The 19,350-nt window shown below is 36.8% G+C and overlaps 1 protein-coding gene across 1 annotated transcript in view; it reads left to right on the top strand.

Moving 5' to 3' along the window:
- The window catches only part of LRP1B (low density lipoprotein receptor-related protein 1B), a 2,414,068-nt gene that overhangs the window by 1,950,743 nt on the left and 443,975 nt on the right, over nucleotides 1–19,350 (top strand). The window contains exons 44-47 of the mRNA XM_006880809.1: nucleotides 3,704–3,896; nucleotides 4,709–4,834; nucleotides 10,878–11,006; nucleotides 14,791–14,910. Coding sequence (XP_006880871.1) covers nucleotides 3,704–3,896; nucleotides 4,709–4,834; nucleotides 10,878–11,006; nucleotides 14,791–14,910 — 568 coding nt within the window. The remainder of the gene's footprint in view (nucleotides 1–3,703; nucleotides 3,897–4,708; nucleotides 4,835–10,877; nucleotides 11,007–14,790; nucleotides 14,911–19,350) is intronic.

Below are 19,350 nucleotides of genomic sequence, written 5' to 3'. Positions count from 1 at the left end.
AGTGACTCTGTGTATTCCTTCCAGCTTCTCTTGATACTTCCTGAATCATTTAACATTCTACCCAAAGTATCTTTAAGTATTGCCACCCATGGCTTGAATTTGTTTTTCAGCTCCTTCAGCTTAAGAAATGCTGAGTGAGTTTGGCCCTTTTGATTTTCTGACTCCAGCTCTCTGCACATTTCATTAAAGTATCTTGCTTTCTTGTCCCGGGCTGCCTTTTTTAATTTTCTGTTTAGCTCTTTGATTTCTTGGTTTCTTCCTTTACCTTTAGCTTCTCGTCACTCTAATGCAACACTCAGTTTCATCTGACATCCGTCTTGGTCCTTTCTTCTTTTTCAGCCTTTGTAATGATCTTTTGCATTCTCCATGGACGACTTTCTTGATATCCTCCCAGAGCTCATTTGGTATATGCTCCTTGGTGCTCAAGGCCTCAAATCTGTTCCTGAGATGGTTTTGAAATTCGAGTGGGATAGACTTAAGATCAAATTTTGTTTCCTGTGGACTTGATTTAATTTTCCTCAACTTCAGCTTGACCTTAGATATGAGTAGTTGGTGGTCTGTCCCACAATCAGCACCGGCCTGGTTTTCACTGCTGATATTGAGCTTCTCCACCGAGTCTTTCCACAAATGTAATCTATTTGATTCCTATGCACGCCATCCGGTGAAATCCATGTGTACAGCCTGCGTTTATGTTTCTTATAAAAGGTATTTGCAATGAATAAATCTTTGAATGTGCAGAGCTCTATCATTCAATTTCTAGCCTCATTTCTCTCACCAAGCCCATATTTTCCAGCTACTGATCCTTCTTCCCTGTTCCCAACTTTTGCTTTCTAGTCGTCCTTTATTATCAATGCATCTTAATTGCATGTTTATCAACTTCTGACTGCAAAAGTTGGTTGAAATCTTCTATTTCCTCCTTTTTGGCTGTAGTAGTTGGTGCATACATTTGAATTAAAGTGGTGTTCACTGGACTTCCTTGTATGCGTATGGATGTTACCCTGTCGCTCACCACATTGTATTTCAAGATGGATCTAGAAATGACTTTTTTAATTCTGAAACCAACCCCATTTTTACTCACCTTTTCATCCCTGGCATAGTAAATCATATAATCGTCTGATTCAAAATGTCCCATGCCAAGCCATCTCATTTCGCCAATACCTATTATGCGTTCCATTTCTTTCTTAACAATGTCCAATTTTCCTACATTCATGCTTCTTACATTCCATGTTCCAATCACTAGTGTCTGCTTACAGCTGTTCCTTCTCTGTATTGCCGTTTCTAGGATCTCAGTCTCAATTGCCATGTCTGCTAGTCCAAGCCATAGTCTAAGTGTGCTCTATTGTACCTAGGGTTTTCGAAAGTCTGTCATTTCAGAAGTGGATGACCAATCCTTCTTCCTACTCTGTCTGAATCTTTAAATATATATAATAGTATCTGACAGACAAGCATTCCACTGAAAATAGCAGATGAAAGACATTAGACCAGTTATAACAATTACCAATAGATTCAATGTTGCTGCCCACCCACCCTTCCGTACTCCACCAGTTACTTTGTGAACTTTGCTGTTGTGTTAGGACTTTTTGAGAATGCTTTTCTATCCCTTGCCTCAGCACGACCATGCCTGGGAGCATGATCTCCAGCTGCCTCAATTTCAGAGACATGCCTCACTGTCGATCAGCATCTTCAACATTATCAACCGCTGTGAGGCCAACCTTAAAGAAAGCTACTCAGGTTGTAAAGGGATTTTAGCAAGCCTGATAGAGCCAGAGCGAGCTAGGATCTGAGGAACCTTTATACCAGGAAAGAAGTAGGAAAAGCAGCATGTGTCCTTAGAGGCCAGAAGTTCTTGCATCAGAGGAAGCTTGCTGCTATCTGAGAAGCTGTGGATAATTGAGGGATGTGTCTTATTGTTTACCTGGCATAGCACTGTTTTTCACTGACGATGGATTTTACTCTATGATATCCTTTGCTTCTCCATCTCCTAAGCTGCTTTCCTAATGAACCCCACAACTGTGAGTAAAAAGAGACTCTGCAATTTGCAATGGATTTCTAATAGGTTCAGCAGTGTGGGTTGCCATGTCTGACTTTATATCAGTGTATCAGAGCTATACTCTGGATGATGATGAGGACAGATTCTTTTTTGTGGAATTTGAAGAGGTCAAACTTGACCTTCTCCATGTTGCCCTGGTTCCTTTCACATTTGCATCTCTTTCTCTTGAAATCTTCAGGAGCACATTTTTTTTCTTTTTTTTCCCCATATTTTATTAATTTTCATAAACATTTACAGAGATTTTGGGTTTCCATTCATTCATTGTTGCACGGAGCACATTGACCAGTGTGGCTTGTTATCTTATTTGTGTTCTGGTCATCACTCTGCTGCACATGCCAGGAGGATCTCCACACAACTTGAAGGTTTCTCTCTGTTGTGCTCTTATCAACCCTTTAAACCCTTTCTACTTATAGTTCTGAGAGCTTGATTAGTATTCCCTACTTATCTAGAAAACATTTAATATCTATGAATAAATATCTGTTGTACCAAAGGGAGCTCTCTTATAAACTAGTGGGTAAGGAACCATGCTGCCAACCCAGGTGGTTCAAATCTGCCAGAAACTTTGCGGGTGAAAGATTGACAATATCTTCCTATGCAATTTACTGCCTCTGAAAACCCACTAGAGAGTCAGCTATGAGTAGATTCCAACTTGATGGCACTGAGTTTGTTAATTATACAAGTTTCCTTTGAGGAAATTGCTGTTGTTTAGTACTGTTGCTTCAGAACTGACTCATACTTGAATGTCCATTGGGTTTTCAGAGGCAGTAAATTGCATAGGAAGAGATTACCCATCCTTCTTCCACAAAGCAACTGGTGGATTTATTTGAACCTTGTGCCTTTGGTATGGCATTATAGTTCCTTTCCATTAGGTCACTTTGAGTAAGAGTGGGACATTTTTCATATGGTCTTTAATTACTGCCTATTTAGAAGTAATGTAATAGATTTTTATTAAAATGTGTCTCTGTGGGAACTCTAAATTCCAGTCTTTCAATTAGTACCCTAAAGTCTTAACTAATTGCATCATTCAGGTACTACAAATGTCTACTAGTTTTCATAAAATAACCTCATTTTTTTGGCTTAATGATTCTGAATCTGCTCCCATTCCATTAGTTGGCTCTAAAAACCCACCAGAGGGTCAGCTGTGGGTTCGTTCAGAGTTGACAGTACACAACAAGAGCAGCAATACTGAATATATCATTTTGTTTAAAAATAATCTCATTATTAAATTGAACTGTAACTAAAATTTTACAGTTCAATTTAATTGAAGCTGTAGGGGTTTAGTGGTAAGAATCTGTGCTACAATCTTGAAAGTACTCAGTTCGAATCCACTAGCTGCTCCGCAGGGGAAGGGTGGGCAGTTTCCTCCTGTGCCATAACTGTCTCTGAAAACCCAGGGGAGAGTCAGCTTTGAGACGGTTCTGACTTGATGGTACACAACACCAACAATTAAAGTGTCAGCACATTGTGTATACTAAGATGATTAGTTTAGATAAACTATGAAGTATTATGATGACCTCTTTAGTGAAATGTGACTTGTTTCTAATAATTTCTATTCACTTAAACATCTAAATTCTTTCTTTTTTGAAGCAAACACAACCTTAGAAATAGAAATATTTATATCTTGTAAAAATGTGCTCTTTTAACCTCTTCCAGGTGATTGTCAAATCTGGACCGGGAACGTTTCTCAGTCTGGCTGTTTATGACAATTATATCTTCTGGTCAGACTGGGGGAGAAGAGCTATTTTGCGTTCCAACAAGTATACAGGTGGAGATACAAAAATACTTCGTTCTGATATTCCACATCAACCTATGGGTATCATAGCTGTGGCCAATGACACCAATAGCTGTAAGTTGCAATGAAAAGCACGTTTCTTCCTTCACTATGCAATCTCTTGAAATATATGTTCTCTACTAATTTTACTTTATTCTAATAGATAATTGTTTTTATACGTCTTTGATGATAGTGTTCTAATTACTATGTAACACATTAGAATGATCTAGAAGGCTTAATAGTAACATCTAAAATTTTCAAATTAACCCGAGGAAACATTTCTATATTATTTCTTTCTGCAATTTCATTTCACTTATCCTTCTGAAAATACAAATCATATTGCTTCCATAAGGATAATAAACCTTGAGTAACAACTTTTGCATACCTGGTTAAGATTCTTCAGTTGCTGGAAAACATACACAACTTGCAGTTGACTGTATCATTGTGGTTTCTGGTGACACTGAGGAGCGCTGTGGGTGTAATGCATAGAGAGTTGCATTGCTAACTCAAAGGCTGTGCCTCTCTAGTTGTTCAAGTCCACCATCAATTCCACTGGAGAAAGATAAGCCATCTCCTCCTGTGCAATTTTACAGCCTCCCCAGAATGCATTGGAGGATTCCAAAAAGATAGCAATAAGATTTTGAGAGTGACACTATAGCTTATTTGAAGACATGGTGTTTTCGACCAACGTGTTAGGAGATAAAATTATCTGTGTTACAATTTTTTTTCTAATGAATGAATATTATAGATAGAGTGACATTCCTAAACTCCTGAATCTTCTTTATTTATATCTTTGAAAGACTGAGGCAGTCTAATGTTTTATTTCTATTCTAGATCTAGTGTTGAACAAGAATTCAATAAAAAAAATTACCAATTTTTTACTGCAGGTGAGCTTTCTCCATGTGCATTATTGAATGGAGGTTGTCATGACTTATGTCTTTTAACTCCTAATGGAAGAGTAAATTGTTCATGTCGTGGGGACCGAATATTGCTAGATGACAACAGATGTGTGAGTAAGTAAAAAGAACCAAAATACAGTATGGCATATCTGCTCAACAGGGCACATGCAGACACCGAAATGCATTCATGAATTTAGATGGTTGTCCAGTAATAGCAATTTGGTTGTTTTGTCTCCCTCCTAAAAGGGGCTCAGATCACCATGTTATTTAATTATAGCACCATGTGATAGATAACTATAGCCAAAATGATGACAAATACATCCTCATTGTGCTAGCTAGACATCTCAAGGCTAGCTAGAGGACTATCTGCACACAAGGATGAGCTGAGAACTTGTAGTAATGACTTGGGGATTCGGTCAATAGCAAAATTAATTAAAGCTGAACTATGCTGGTATATGCTACTGAAAAGGTCTGGAGCTAGTGTTGCTCCAATAGAAAGCAAGCACCTTTATTTTGGGTTTCTGAATACTGCTTCTCACCAATATTAGATAGACTCAAAGCTATCATTTGGAACTGACTGACAGCTGGCCCTCCACTGGCTTTTTGAGGTTCTAAGTCACAGGAGAAGAGATTGCCCATCTCCTCCCCCGAATTCTGCCCGGCCAGGAGTGGCTGGTGGGTTCAGGATTCCAACAGCCAACGAGAGAGTTACCAGTTTTGGGTTAGCAGCACAGCAGTAGCTAGCTAGACCACCTTGAAAAGTTAGTCCAGGTCTGGAGCACAGAAGTGTGTCTGGAGCATCTTGTGCCACAAAGGGAGGAAATCCTTGATTTCTAATCTAACCGAATGTATTAGATTAATAGAGTCGTGTCTGAAAGGATGTGGAGCCAGCTTGGAGGACCATTTGCTGGCCAAACAGACTCCAACAGCAATCAAGAAGAGTGATGATTAAAATAGATTGTTATTTTTAAAATTATTTTATAATGATACAAAAAAAAAACAAAACACCCCAAACAAAAGCCAAAACCCAACTCCAAAAGTGGGAGGCTAGAAGAAGGCTTTTTTAACAGAAGATTGCCACCTAATTTAAAATTATAAATTGACATTTTTAAACTCTACACTGATAATTAATATCACATCATACAATATACAATGTACCCCTGAGTCTTTGGCTCATGAGTGATCTTAGCACCATTGGGTGAGAGGTGTTTTGTGAAGATAGTCCCATGATATTGAACTGAAGTATTACAACCACAGATTACTAACAAATTACAAAAAGGTAAGGTTTCAAAGAGCAATGAGTGGATCTGACCTCTTAAGGATCTCAAGCTTGTCATCAGGTTCTAGCATCACCTGTGGGGTGGGCTTGCCCAAAAAATATATGACCCTTCTCTAGTTGTGAGAATATAGTTAAATGAATCAAGGATGGTAGAGCATTCTGCAGAGAAACTGCCCAGGGCCTTTGAAAGGATTCTGAGTCATAAAGAGTGGGGAGGATAGGACAAGACTTGTATAGAAATGAGGAAAGAAAAGGTCATAGCAATATGTGGACTTGATGGAGTCCTGGATAGGAAAGACTTGCAAACACTTCATAATTTGTAATGATAGGAGTAGGAGGGGATCAGTATTTTAATACTAAGTAGAGATTCTGGTGAAGGAGGTCTGGGGTGGGGCCCAAGATTTTGCCTTTCTAGCTGCCTTCCAGCTAATACTTCTGCTGTTTTATAGATCATATTTTTAATCAAAATTCTATTTTTTTTATTTGTGCTATAACTGTAAGTTTAAATACTGTGGTATAGCACTGGTCTATGTGTTGCTGTACAGAGGTAACTTGTGGTTGCTGTGATGCTGCTGAAGCCTGTGACAGTGATGTGCCAATCGTGGTAATGGGCACCCATGGTGGACAGTGTTGGCCGGAGCTTCCCGACTAAATCAAGCCTGGAAGCAGGAGTGGCATCCACTTCCGAAATGGCTTGCCTCTGGAAACTCTATGTACGAACAGTGTTCAGGGTGTTCGTTCATAGGGTCGCTATGAGTCGTCTACGACTCGACGGCATTAAACAACAACAACAATGCTGGTATATGGGCAGTGGATCAGGAGCCTTGCAATAAAAGCACTTGCAGTCAGTCACAGTATGTGAATGGAGAGAATGGCTCATGGCACTTACTTGTAATCATTTCCAAACTGTTAATTAAGAATGTAACATCGCAGCCCTGCATGATGTTTATACCCGCCAAAGGCATTACAATTTTTAATTAGTATGATTACAGTATACATTTATTAACAGCTAAGTTTCCTAAACTATTTTCAAAATAAGTAAAGGTTCAAGTGTTCCAAGATTACCAGGAAAGGTTAGTAAGCCACATAAAAAGATTCATTTCCTTTGACAATAAAGACTGTTTAGGTAAAACAAAAGCTGGAGAAAAATAGTATGTTGGAAATTATTAGTGAACTTACGGGATGTGTCCATTTTGTAATTTTTTTCTGCCATTTATACCTCATTTTCTAGATCTCATTCTAGAAAATTAATAGAGACCTGAAAATGTGTCTGTCATAAAAAGTATCAAAAGCTATCAAGTATTTTTTTTTTATCTTCAGCCTTCTATTTGTCTGTCATCACCAAGGGAATCTTCTTTCTTACTTTCTCTTTATTTCAGTTGTTACTCTTTTCTTCACCTTAAAGACTGTTACATCTAACACAATAGCAGTGATAACATCTTCACACCATGCACATTGTCACTCCCATCCAATTAGGCACCTCTTAGCAAAAGGGAGGAAAAATTGTTCAAGTAAAACTGTGACAATAATACATTATGCACAAGTGACACAGAGCAAAAGAAAAGATAAAACAATTCAATTGATCTGTCAATTTTAAATGCAGATATCCAGTTTCAATAATTTAAGCCTCACTCACATATTTTTCTGTCACCTAACACATTCCTGAATTCCTTAGGTAATTGCTAAAACTCTTTTACAGTGTGCCTTTGTTGTTTCAGCTGTAATGGAGTGGATCTGAAGCCATCTGTAAGCCTAGAATGTTAGCCAAGCATTTGAGTCACTTATGTTTTGTTCACAGGTCTTGACCACGATGTATACAGCTCTTTTTCTCTTTGCTGAAAAATACATTCTATATCATTATCACAACTAAGTCTCTTGCCTTTATTGATCAGAACAGATGGATTACACTAAGGTTTATGTTTTAGTTAGGTGTAATTGTACTCAGAATAATTGAAGTAATTTTGGATTTCTCAAACTGACAAAAGTGTAGAGCCAGATTAAATCCTTTGAAATAATTATGAACTTAAAACAAGGTAAAGAAATTGAGAGTTTGTATTAAGTATTCAGAAGTGGTAGAATTTTATATTGTTCATAAATAATAATTTTCAGTAATATTAAACATACTTCTTAAGGTGTGTCCATTTAAATGTAATCTTTTAAGATCCATATTCTTTGTTCACATCTCTAAAATACTATTTTACCTTTGTTACTCAGCTTTCCAAATTAGTCTTTTCCAGTAAGGAAAAACAAAACCAGAGAAGAGAACTTTTGCTAATGTTGATATTTATAGAATGGTTAAATTTTCAGTATAGATTTGAGGTTAAAACAGTCTAATCAAACCTCTTTTTGATTCTGGTTTATAGCCACATCTGAATTAAGTCACTGTGCTAAAGTTTGTGAATGTTAACGAAATGGTAAAAGGACAAAGCAGGAATAACTGTTGACATAATTGAAAAGAAAGATAATATGTGATAGGGTTTGGGTTTGTTATTTTCCAATACAATTTCATTTTATTTTTGCTTCATGTTATTTTTGTTTATTTTTCCCATATTTGAAGAATCCCATATTTCTACTGGGGGCTTTTTTTTAAAATGAATTGTTTATCACTCCGCTCCCCCTCCGCCCCCCCCCCCCGCCCCAAATACATGTAGGTAATGATGTAAGGTGAAATTTATGTAATGATTCCCCAATGATCTGATAAGCCAATCAGTTGTAAAAGAATTAAGGGGGGGATTCAACAGCCCTAACTGCCTTAACCTTTGGTTAGCTCTCCTAGCTGCTCCATGATAAGGGGATTTTCCAGGAGGTGTGCCCTCTAACACCTTTTAGGTGAGAAAAGCAGGGGTGGAGCGTGGACACACACACACACACACACACACACACACACACTTCAGTATCTCCAAGAAAGGGGATGTGAACTCACAATTGTCATTACTCCATAGCTGACCCTCTGGAGGTTTTTACGAGCTTATAAATTACACCGAAGAAACTTGCGCAAGTTTTTCTTGTTGAGCAACTAGTAGATTCGAACTCTGAGACAGAAGGGACGTAGGGTTAGTAGCACAGCTCCTAAAAGACTAAGCCACCAACTCCTTTAAGGCAGATGAACTTGTTATGTGCCTTGAAGTCAGAACTGACTTATAGATGACTCTCCAGCAGGTTTTCTGAAATTGTAAATCATTTGGAAGGAGATGTGTTGAAAGTGGGGCACCTGGCACACACGAATGGAGCATGACCTAACGATTGTAGCAGTGCGAGGACATCTGATTCATAGAGGCTCCTACAGAATTTTCATCAGAGATTATTGGAGATGAAAATTAGTGAATGTACGATAAAGTAAGGGACATTCATTTCAGTGAAATTATTTCAAATCCATCATTTAAAAATGGAAACTCTATGTACTCCTATTTTAACGTTCTGAAAAACATGCCTCCTCAGTTGCAATATGAGGGGGGAAAGTGCCTCTAGTTTATAGAGCTACTTAGATTAAGTTGATTTTTAATTTTTTTTTCTTTTTCTATTTCTAAGCAAGAAGATCACACATAATCATCAAACTCAAATTTCTTTTCCCCCTTCATGCATTCATACAGTCATCAATTGGTTAGAAAAACTCACATGTAGGCATAAAGTAAAAATTCAAGTTATACAATTCCTTAAAATATGTACTAAAGATGAGAATGAAAATTCTGGTAGCATAATCGATAGGGTGAAAAAGGATGACAGAAGAATTGATGCCTTTGAGCCGTGGTTTTGGAGGTGAGCACTGAAAATCCCATGAACTACCAGAAGGACATACAAATATTTCTTGGAAAGGGTGCAGCCGAAGTACTATTTGGAGGCAAAGATAATGAGGCTTTGCCTCACATACTTTGGGGATGTTACTAGAAGGGACATGACAGTGAGAAAGGTAGAAGGTCAGCAACAGAGAGAAAGGCCCTCAGCCAGGTGAATTGACACAGTGACTGCCACAATGTGCTCTAATGTGTCAAGAAGTGTGAGGATGCCACAGGATAGAACAAGGTTCAGATCTGCAATCATAGGATTGCTGTGGGCCTTACTCAACTCAAAGGCACCTAACAACAACAATCCATAGGGATTCAACAAACTACCCAAAGTTGATGCCTCTGGCAATTTGAATCCACAAGTGGCTCCACTAGAGAAAGACAGGCAGTCTTCGGAGCTATGTGATTTACAGTCTCCGAAAACCTACTGGAGGTTTAGCTGTGGGTCAGTTCTGACTTGATGACAATACTCCATTTCACTTTGTGCAATAATAATATTGCTGTTGTTATATGCCTTCAAGTTGCTTGTGACTTATAGCGACCCTATGTACAACAGCCCTAAACCCTGCTCTATCCTGTGCCAATCGCCCTATCTCTGACACTCCCATCCCGATTATCCCAGTCACTGAACCAATCCACCTCATAGAGGGTCTTCCCCTCCTGTGCTGTCCCTCCACCCTACCAAGCATGATGTCCCTCTCAAGGACCTGTCTCTCCTTACAACATGTCCAAAGTATGTTAGATGAAGCCTCAGAATCCTTGCCTCCAGGGAGTAGCCTGGTTTAACCCTCTCCAAGATGAATCTGTTTGTTTTCTCAGCAGTCAATGGTACTCTCAATACTCTTCTCCAGCACCACAGCTCAAAGGCATCAACTCTCCTTCTATCCTCCCTAGTCATTGTCCAACTCTCTGATGCATAACAAGTGATTGCAAAGGCCATAGCCTGTATCAGATGCACCTTAGTCTCCAGAGTGACACCATTGATCTTCAATACCCTGGATATATATGTTTTTAATTTTATAATTAAGAAAAATACTTGTCATAATATTTTCAGAAGAAATTTCTCATGTGGTTTTTTTTTTTTTCTTCCTATCAGCTAAAATTTCACCCTGCAACCTTTATTCGGAGTTTCAGTGTGGAAATGGTGAGTGCATTGACTACCAGCTCACTTGTGATGGCGTTCCTCATTGCAAGGATAAATCTGATGAAAAGCTGCTCTACTGTGGTAAGTGTCCAGTGTGTAATTTATTCAGTGTAGGGAGAAACACGTAAGGTTTGTGGGTTTTGGTTTAGCTTTTGCTTGCCTTTATTAGCTCATATTGATGACTTGACTCTGCTCACATTGAAAATAGGTAATTTATTTTCCACCTATTCTAACAAGACCTGGGTAAAAAAATTTCCTCTTGATTTTTTGTTCACAAAATGTGAGTAAAAACATGGCAGAAGATTGTCTTCTGAGCTGCCAGTGTTTTTCATCTTTAGCAATAGTTCTTCAATTCCTAAAAAAAATTCAGAAGTATCAGAATTTTATGCATATGACAGGTATATTCTTCAACAGAAACCTAGCATCATGGGATAACACATTTTTAAAAATTAATTTTAAGGATAGACCTATTATAACAAGCTATACAAGATCAAAAGTGTAGCTTTTATCCACTGATAAAACTCTGAAGGCAGGAGAGTAGGAGAGAAGGATTAATGGAAATGAGAATTACAGAGAATTGGGGGAAAGTATCAGTATGTTGTGGCTATTGTAATTATTGTTACAAAATAAATGGGTGAATGGTTGAATGAAAAGCCATTTTTTTAAGTCAAACAACAAATTAAAATATAACAACTATAAAAGGAACAAAAGTCTGTTGTGGTTTTGGTCTCCAAGATTGGCATATGGGGTTATTGTTCTTTACTATAATGAGTGGTTGCCTTGGCCATGCTCCCCAATTAGGTAGCTCTTTAGATAGAGCATTCTAGCCACTCTGCTTCTGTCAGTTACACCAAACAATGACCTCCATTCATCTCTCTTTTAGTAGATTGGTATTTCTTTTTTTTTTTTTAGATTGGTATTTCTATCTAGTCAGAACTTGCTATTTGCCTTAATTGCAACTATTAGGTTTTTTTTTTTCTTTCTTTTTCCTGTACATGTATTGCAAATTTGACCTGGAGGATTTAAAAATTGATCTGATTTATTTTTTTACTATATAAATAAAGTGACATTATTATTTTGATGTTATGCAAAATTAAGGACACTGTATTTGGAATTGCTATATTCTGTTTTAACCTTTCTCCCTTCTATAACCTGAATAATAACTAATAACCCAGTCTTCAAAAGAAATACATGTCTCAAGTAGTAAATATACATGTCTCAAGTAGTAAATATTTTAATATTGTAGGCTACATATGGTTTTAGTCATACATCCCTTGTATTTTGCAAACCTTTGAAATGTAAAATGTATTCAATTTCAAGTCTATGCAAAATCAGGCCCAAAGTCCAAGGATTTAGTTTACCAGCCCCAGGCATTAAGAATTAACTTTGAAATCATATTTGCAGATTAATCTTTGTTCCCAAATTTACTATAATGTGTAACTAACATGTACTGTATAGTTCACTTTTTATGTTGCCATTTCTTTGCAGTTTCTCCCCGCAAAACAACTCAGCTCTAAAAGTGATCGAGTGCATAAGAAAATACACAAGAAATGCTAGTTTCTATATATTGCTACTTATTTTCTATTTTAGGTATGAATAGGCTTGTTTGTTTTTGATTACTCTTAGCAGAACAGTACTAGTCTACCAGTTAGCTGTAGTGGCATAAATGTGGGTCTCTGTGATCCTAGAAATTATGTCACTCTTGTTTCAAATGCCTGCAAGGTCACCCCTGATGGACAGGTTTCAGCAGAAGTTTCTGATTAAGACAGACTACAAAGCAGGATTGGTCATCCACTTCTGAAATAACAGACCTATGAACAGTAGAGGAATATGGATAGCTATAATATTAGAGGCAGAGGACAGACAGGGAGCCACTCAAAATTGAGGAGTGTAAACACCCATATAAACAACAGTATAAACAACCATATTCCTTACAGGCCAATGAAAGAGAAAATGACACTCAATGAGATGGATTGATAGAGTGATTGTGATAATAGGCTGAAATATGTCAGAGATGATAAGGATGGCACAAGATACCACAGCATTCAGATCTGCTGTTCACAGGGTCATTAAGAATTGTACTTAATTCAAAGGCATCCATATGATGCAAACAGATAATACTGGTAAATGTATTACACTTGCAAATCACATGATTTATTAGGTGCCATAAAGTCAAAAGCCTATTTATAAATTCACATAAGAACAATCCAAAAGACAATTTAAGTCTTAACAATAAATCAGGCATTAATATCCAACACTTATGTCTAGCAACTAATTATTCATAGCCAGTATTCAACCAAGCAGAACACTCACCAAAGTGGACTGTACTCTGCTAAATTCAGCAGGGGATTGTAGAGAGTGGGAAAACATTGGACAGCAAGAGTTGTCTCTTCTCCTTCAAGGTGTCTAGGTTGTATTTCTGAGAGTCAAGTTTTTATTTCATTATTCAATGCAGTCATTAACCTCAGTCCACTTCTTCCAGAACCATGTTTCACTAAACATTATTGAGAAGTTTCCTCTCCTGATCTTTGATAAATGTAGATAGTTGTAGAGAGGCTTCAGGCCTTTTGTTCATAGGGACGCTGTGAGTCATGCTCGACTTGAAGGCAATCAACAACAACTTCTGTTAAACATCTGCTGTTATTCAGGATACTTTTTAGGAATACAACCAAACAACTTTGGGGTGTTTCTCTAGGCATAATATCCATCTTTTGATTATTAAGGAAAGAGTGTCCATTTTCCTCTTTTATCTATCTGAAAATCATTCCTTGCTAATTTATAAAATCCTAAATCTTAGCTTTCTAAGCTACTTTCTATATTTCAAACAATATGCTTTTAACACTGATACATACTTTCTTACCACTTCCTAAGACTCTAAAGTTCAGCTTTACAAATTTCATCTTATATTGTAGACTATACTAATACATATTTACATACATTTGCTTATTAACTGCTAACATTGTAAACTTAAACTTCATTCTATGTTTCTAACAATATGCTCTTAACATACTGCACTTAGCATGAAAAACAATAACCTCAAATCAGAATCTGAAGAGAACTCTGCATGTAAAATGTACAGAACACAGAAGCTTCTTTTAGGAAATACTGGCTGATAATTTTGGTTAGAAATCTTACTTTTGATGAGAGAGACCAGAACTTAATTCTTGGCCCACAGCTTATGCACAGCAAGAAAAATAACAGCTTCTAGATGAAGGCAAACTAAGAACTGCTTGAGAAGTACCTGTGAAAATCAATGAAAAACTTACATATTAAAATGTACCTGTCTGTAGTCAATCTAGGGGGAAGGGTTGGGAGGTGAAAAAGTGCAACAATGAATGAATAGAAATCCAAAGTCTCTGTACATTTTCATTGAACAAACCAGGACCATAAATTTTGTTCCATTGTGCATGGGGGTTGTAATTATTTGGGAACAGTGTCCATTGCAACCAACAGCATTTGATTCTCTGATTGATGAATGCATATCTGGTGCCTGTTATTTTATTTTGTTATAAAATCCTTGCAAGATAAAAGAAGATAGAGACCATTTACTTTTCCTTACATGCTTGCTCTTTATGAGGTAGAGACTTATTTTCTTGGAATTTAATATGTAATCTTTGTTTCTTTCTGCGCTACTTGATATCACTGCCAGAAACAATAATGTGGGTATAATTTAAAAAGATACTTCAAAGTATGAATTACTGAAGCATGAACACTTGATATAATGCGAATATTCCAATCCAGGCCTTTAGGGTAGCATAACACTTGTTTTCTAGATACAACAATTAAGACTGCATAACCATTTGTTATTTTATTTTTGTAACAATATAAGATCTCCAATTATGCATTTTTACTTTTTACTTAATAGAAAACAGAAGCTGTCGAAAAGGTTTCAAGCCCTGCTTCAATCGACGTTGTATTGCTCATGACAAATTATGTAATGGTGAAAATGACTGTGGAGACAATTCTGATGAATTAGATTGCAAAGGTAAATGTACGGGTTGCATAGCCTAGGGATATTATTATACTAAGTGTTCTCTGAATTTTTATCAAACTATATTCTTGAAAACACTATGATTTCACCCTATTGTTCTATAGCATCTAGGAATCACATCATGGTAAATGCTATTACGGGGGAGGGCTATTAAAGTAAATTGAAAATAATGATTTCTATTCTTTTTTTCATTTCAAAACTCTTGGTATTTCTCACCTCTCTAGTTCTACCTTCTTGTTTATTGGGTGTACATAAAATACTATCAGTATTGCATTATTTATTGTCTCAGAAATATTTTACTTTATTCTTTGCTTCCATTTCATCCAAATTATGAGCACTATCCTAAGAGCTGGACAGGAAACTTTGGTGTTATCTCTGATTTCTATTCACAATATTCTACCACCACAAATTTAATAATGAAGACATTATCCACTTCTTTTAAATATCTCCTATACCAACGCATTTTTAGCCTGAATTAATAGGTAGCACTTTATTTGGTTATCCTGACTGCTGTTTGCTGTCTCATTGCTATGTTCATAGTCATGCTCATATTACTGTCATAATTTTCCTACAGTGACTTCTAGGACAGACTCTGAAATTAGAATTTCAATCCTAATACTAACTATGACTTTGAGGACGACACTTATCAAATCTTTACTTTAGTTTACCAGACTTTGAAAAAGGGAATAAGAAGTATATTAAATAAGCCTATAGCAGTAAAAAAAAAACCCCAAAAAAACCAAACAAAGAAACCCCTACAAACTGTGGTGGCATAGTCCATAGGGAGTTGTGCTGCTAGCTCAAAGGTAGAGTCAGAGAAAGATGTCCAGTCCACTCTCGTGCAATTACAGTCTAAGAAAATCAATGGCTAGTCAGTGGTTGTTGCTGTTGTTAGGTGCCCTCATGTTGAGTAGAAACCATAGTGACCCTATGAGCAACAGATCTGAACCCTGTCCTGTCCTGTACCATCCTTACACTTCCTTAAACATTAAAACCACTTTATAGAGTGCAGTCACTTTGTCAACCCACCTGGTTGAGGATCTCCTTCACCACCCTCTGACTTTCTGTGGATAACCCCCGTCTCCAAGGAACAGTCCACCCTAGCAGCAGGCCTGAAATAGCCTGAAATATATGAAATGAAGTTTTATTATCTTTGTCTCCAAAGAAAACTCTGGTGTACCTTCTCCAAGACATATTTATTTGTTTTTTTTGGTAGTCCGTAGGATGTTCAGTACTCTTCCCCAAACCATACCTCAAAGATATCAATTGTTCTTCTGTCATCCTTATTCATTATCTAGCTCTCAGATGCATATCAAGTGATTGGCCTGAATCAGATGCACCTTAGCCTTCAAACTGAGATCATTGTTCCTCAATAATTTGGAGAGATCCCTAACTATATACTTTGCCAGTGCAATATGTCTCCTGATTCCCTAACTGTTGATACCAAGGATGTTAACTTTGGATCCAAGTAAGATGAACTTGTTGACAGTTTAAATCTTTTTTCCATCTATTATAATGTTGCCTATGGATCCAGTCCAGTGGTAAGAATTTTTGTTTTCTTGTCATTGAGAGGCAATCCATATTGAAGGCAATGTTCTTTGATCTTTTGCAACAAGTTATTCAAGTCTTCCTCACTTTCAGCAAGCAAGGTTGTGTTCCTTACATAATGCAGGTTATTGATAACTTTTCCTGTGATCTTGATTCCACATACTTCTCAGAGTTCAGCTTTTCAAATAATTTGGTCAGCATAATAATTGAACAGGTATGGAGAGAATACAACTCTTATGCACACCCATCTTTATTTTAAATCATGTGTGTGTTCTTATGTTCTGTTTGCACAACACTCTTTTGGTCTAGGTATAGGTTTTGCAAGAGCACAATTAAGTGCTATGGAATTCCCATGGTTTTCAATATTAGCTGTAAACTGTTATGATTCACAAAGTCAAATGCCTTTTTCCAGTCAATGAAGCATAAATAGACATTCTTCTGGTATTCTTTATTTTGAACCAGCAATCTGACATCAGCAATGATGTCTCTGGTACCATGGCCTCTTCTAAATCCTGCTTAAACTTCTGGCTGTTCTCTATGTACTGTTTGAGGCAGTTTTGAATGATATTTAGCAGTGTTTTGCTTGCATGTCATATTAAAGATCTTGTTCAATATTTCCTCATTCTGTTGGATCACCTTTCTTGGGAATAGGAATATGGACTTCTTGCAATCCGTTGCAAAGACAGCTGACCTCCAAATTCCCTGGCATAGCCTCATGAGCGTATCCAGGGCTGCATCTGTTAGCTGAAACAAACCTTTTGGTACCTCATAGATTCCTGAGACACTGTTTTTTGCCAATGCCGCCAATGCAGCTTTAACTTCTTTCTTCACTACCATTGGCTCCTGCTCATATAGCACTTCCTGAAATTTTTCAGTCTTAGTCAGTTTTTTTTTTTTTGGTTCAGTCACTCTGTGCATTCCTTCCATCTTCTTCTGATGCTTCCTAAATCATTCAGTAAATTGCCCATAGCATTATTCAATATTGTGACTTGAGGCTTAAATATGTTTTTCTGTTCTCTCAACTTGAGAAATGTAGAGCAAGTTCTTCCATTTTTATTTTCCAATCTAACCCTCTGCACATTCTGTTGTAATACTTTATTTTGTTTTCTTGAGCTATCCTTTGAAATCTTCTGTATAGCTCTTTTATTTTGGTATGTATTCCCTTTGTTTTGGCTAGTACAATTTTTTAAAGTCTGTAAATTCTGGGTTTTTTTTCCTCCCTTCATCCTCTGTCTTTATGATGACCTTTTACTCTCTTTATGAATGATATTTTTTTATATCATCCCACAACTCAGCTGGTCTTTGGTCATTGGTGTTCAATGGTTCAAACCTATTTTTAAATGATTTTTAAATTCAAATGGAATAGGTTATCACAGATTGGTTTTCAATGACTTTTTTAAAATTTTCTTCAGTCTCAATTTGAATTTGCACATGAGGAATTGATGGTCTGAGCCACAGTCCACCTCTGGCCTAGTTTTGATTGCTGATATTGAGCTTATCCAATAATTTCCACAGATGTAGTCAATCTGATTTCTATGCAACCCATTAGGTGAGGTCCGTGTGTAAAGTTTCCATTGTGTGTTTTGGTTTTTTTAAAGGTATTTTCAATAAATAAATCACTGAAAATAGAAAATGTGATCATTTCATTTCCAGTCTCATTTCTATCACCAAGCCCATATTTTCTAACAACTATTCCTTCTTCATTGTTTCCAATGATTGCATTGCAGTCATCAATTTTCATTAGTGCATGTTGACTATATGTTCAATCAATTTCAGACTACAAGATTTGCTAAAAATAATAGAGTTTTTTCTTTTTCCTTAGATGTAGGAGTGTATATTTTAATAAGAGTTGTCTTAATAGATCTTCCTTGTATGTGTATGGATAATACTTTATCACTTACAACGTTGTATTTCAGGCTAAAACTTGATATTGTCTTTTAGACTATGAATTCAGCACTCATCTTCTTTGGCCATTGGGCCTGGGTCTGATGTGAACATTGATTTGCTATTAGAGTTACAAACTAAATCATCAGTTTTTGTGCTTGCTAAAAACTTTGTGTAATTGGTATAGCAGTTGTCTGTCAGTTTGCTATACTAATAACTTGTGGATTGCTGTGATACTGAACGGTATGCTACTGATGTGTCAAATGCCACAAAAATTACCCATGGTGGAGAAGTTTTTGTAGGGCTCCTAGATTAAGAGAGACTGGGAAATAACATTGGTCTTCCACTTCTTAAATAACAGGCCTTTGAAAACTCTAAGAACTATTGGATAATTATAGTATTAGTAGTGGAATCCAGATTAGAAATAGTTGGAATGAGGGAAAATAATGGAACATGGAAAGTATGCAGCTTGAATGTTGGAAAACTAGAAACTGTGAAAAAGAAATGGAGTACATGAACATGGAGATTGTAGGCATTAGTGAGAAGAGATGGACCAGCTTTGAACACTTTGAATCAGATGGTATACTATGCTGGGAATGAAATATAGAAGAAGAAAGGTGTATTCATAGTAGCAAAAGTGGAATTCAAGTTCAAGATCTAATAGTCTATGATTGAAAATATGTGTGTGGGGTTGTGGGGGTTTTTTTTCTCTTAAAAACATTGAGAGTACTTGATTTGACACAGAGAGTTAATTTATCATCTACTAGCTAAAAGGGTAGTGGTTCCAACCCAACCAGAGGAATCTCAAAAGACAATCCTAGTAAAATATTTCTGAAGGCTTACAGCCTTGAACACCTTACAAAACAGTTCTGCCCTGGAAACATGAGGTTACCATGAGTTAAACTGGCTAAAGAGTAAAAAACACTAAAGTATTCTGGCATACGGGAAGTACTTTATAAGACTTCCCCTACTGAGTTAACTCAAATAATCCCACTCCTTAAG

This window comes from Elephantulus edwardii, unplaced genomic scaffold (genome assembly GCF_000299155.1).
Source record: "Elephantulus edwardii isolate Elephantulus edwardi_28Jun2011 unplaced genomic scaffold, EleEdw1.0 scaffold00010, whole genome shotgun sequence".
NCBI lineage: Eukaryota > Metazoa > Chordata > Mammalia > Macroscelidea > Macroscelididae > Elephantulus > Elephantulus edwardii.
Note: the sequence above shows the minus strand (reverse complement) of the source record. Positions and strands in the feature narration are given on the sequence as shown.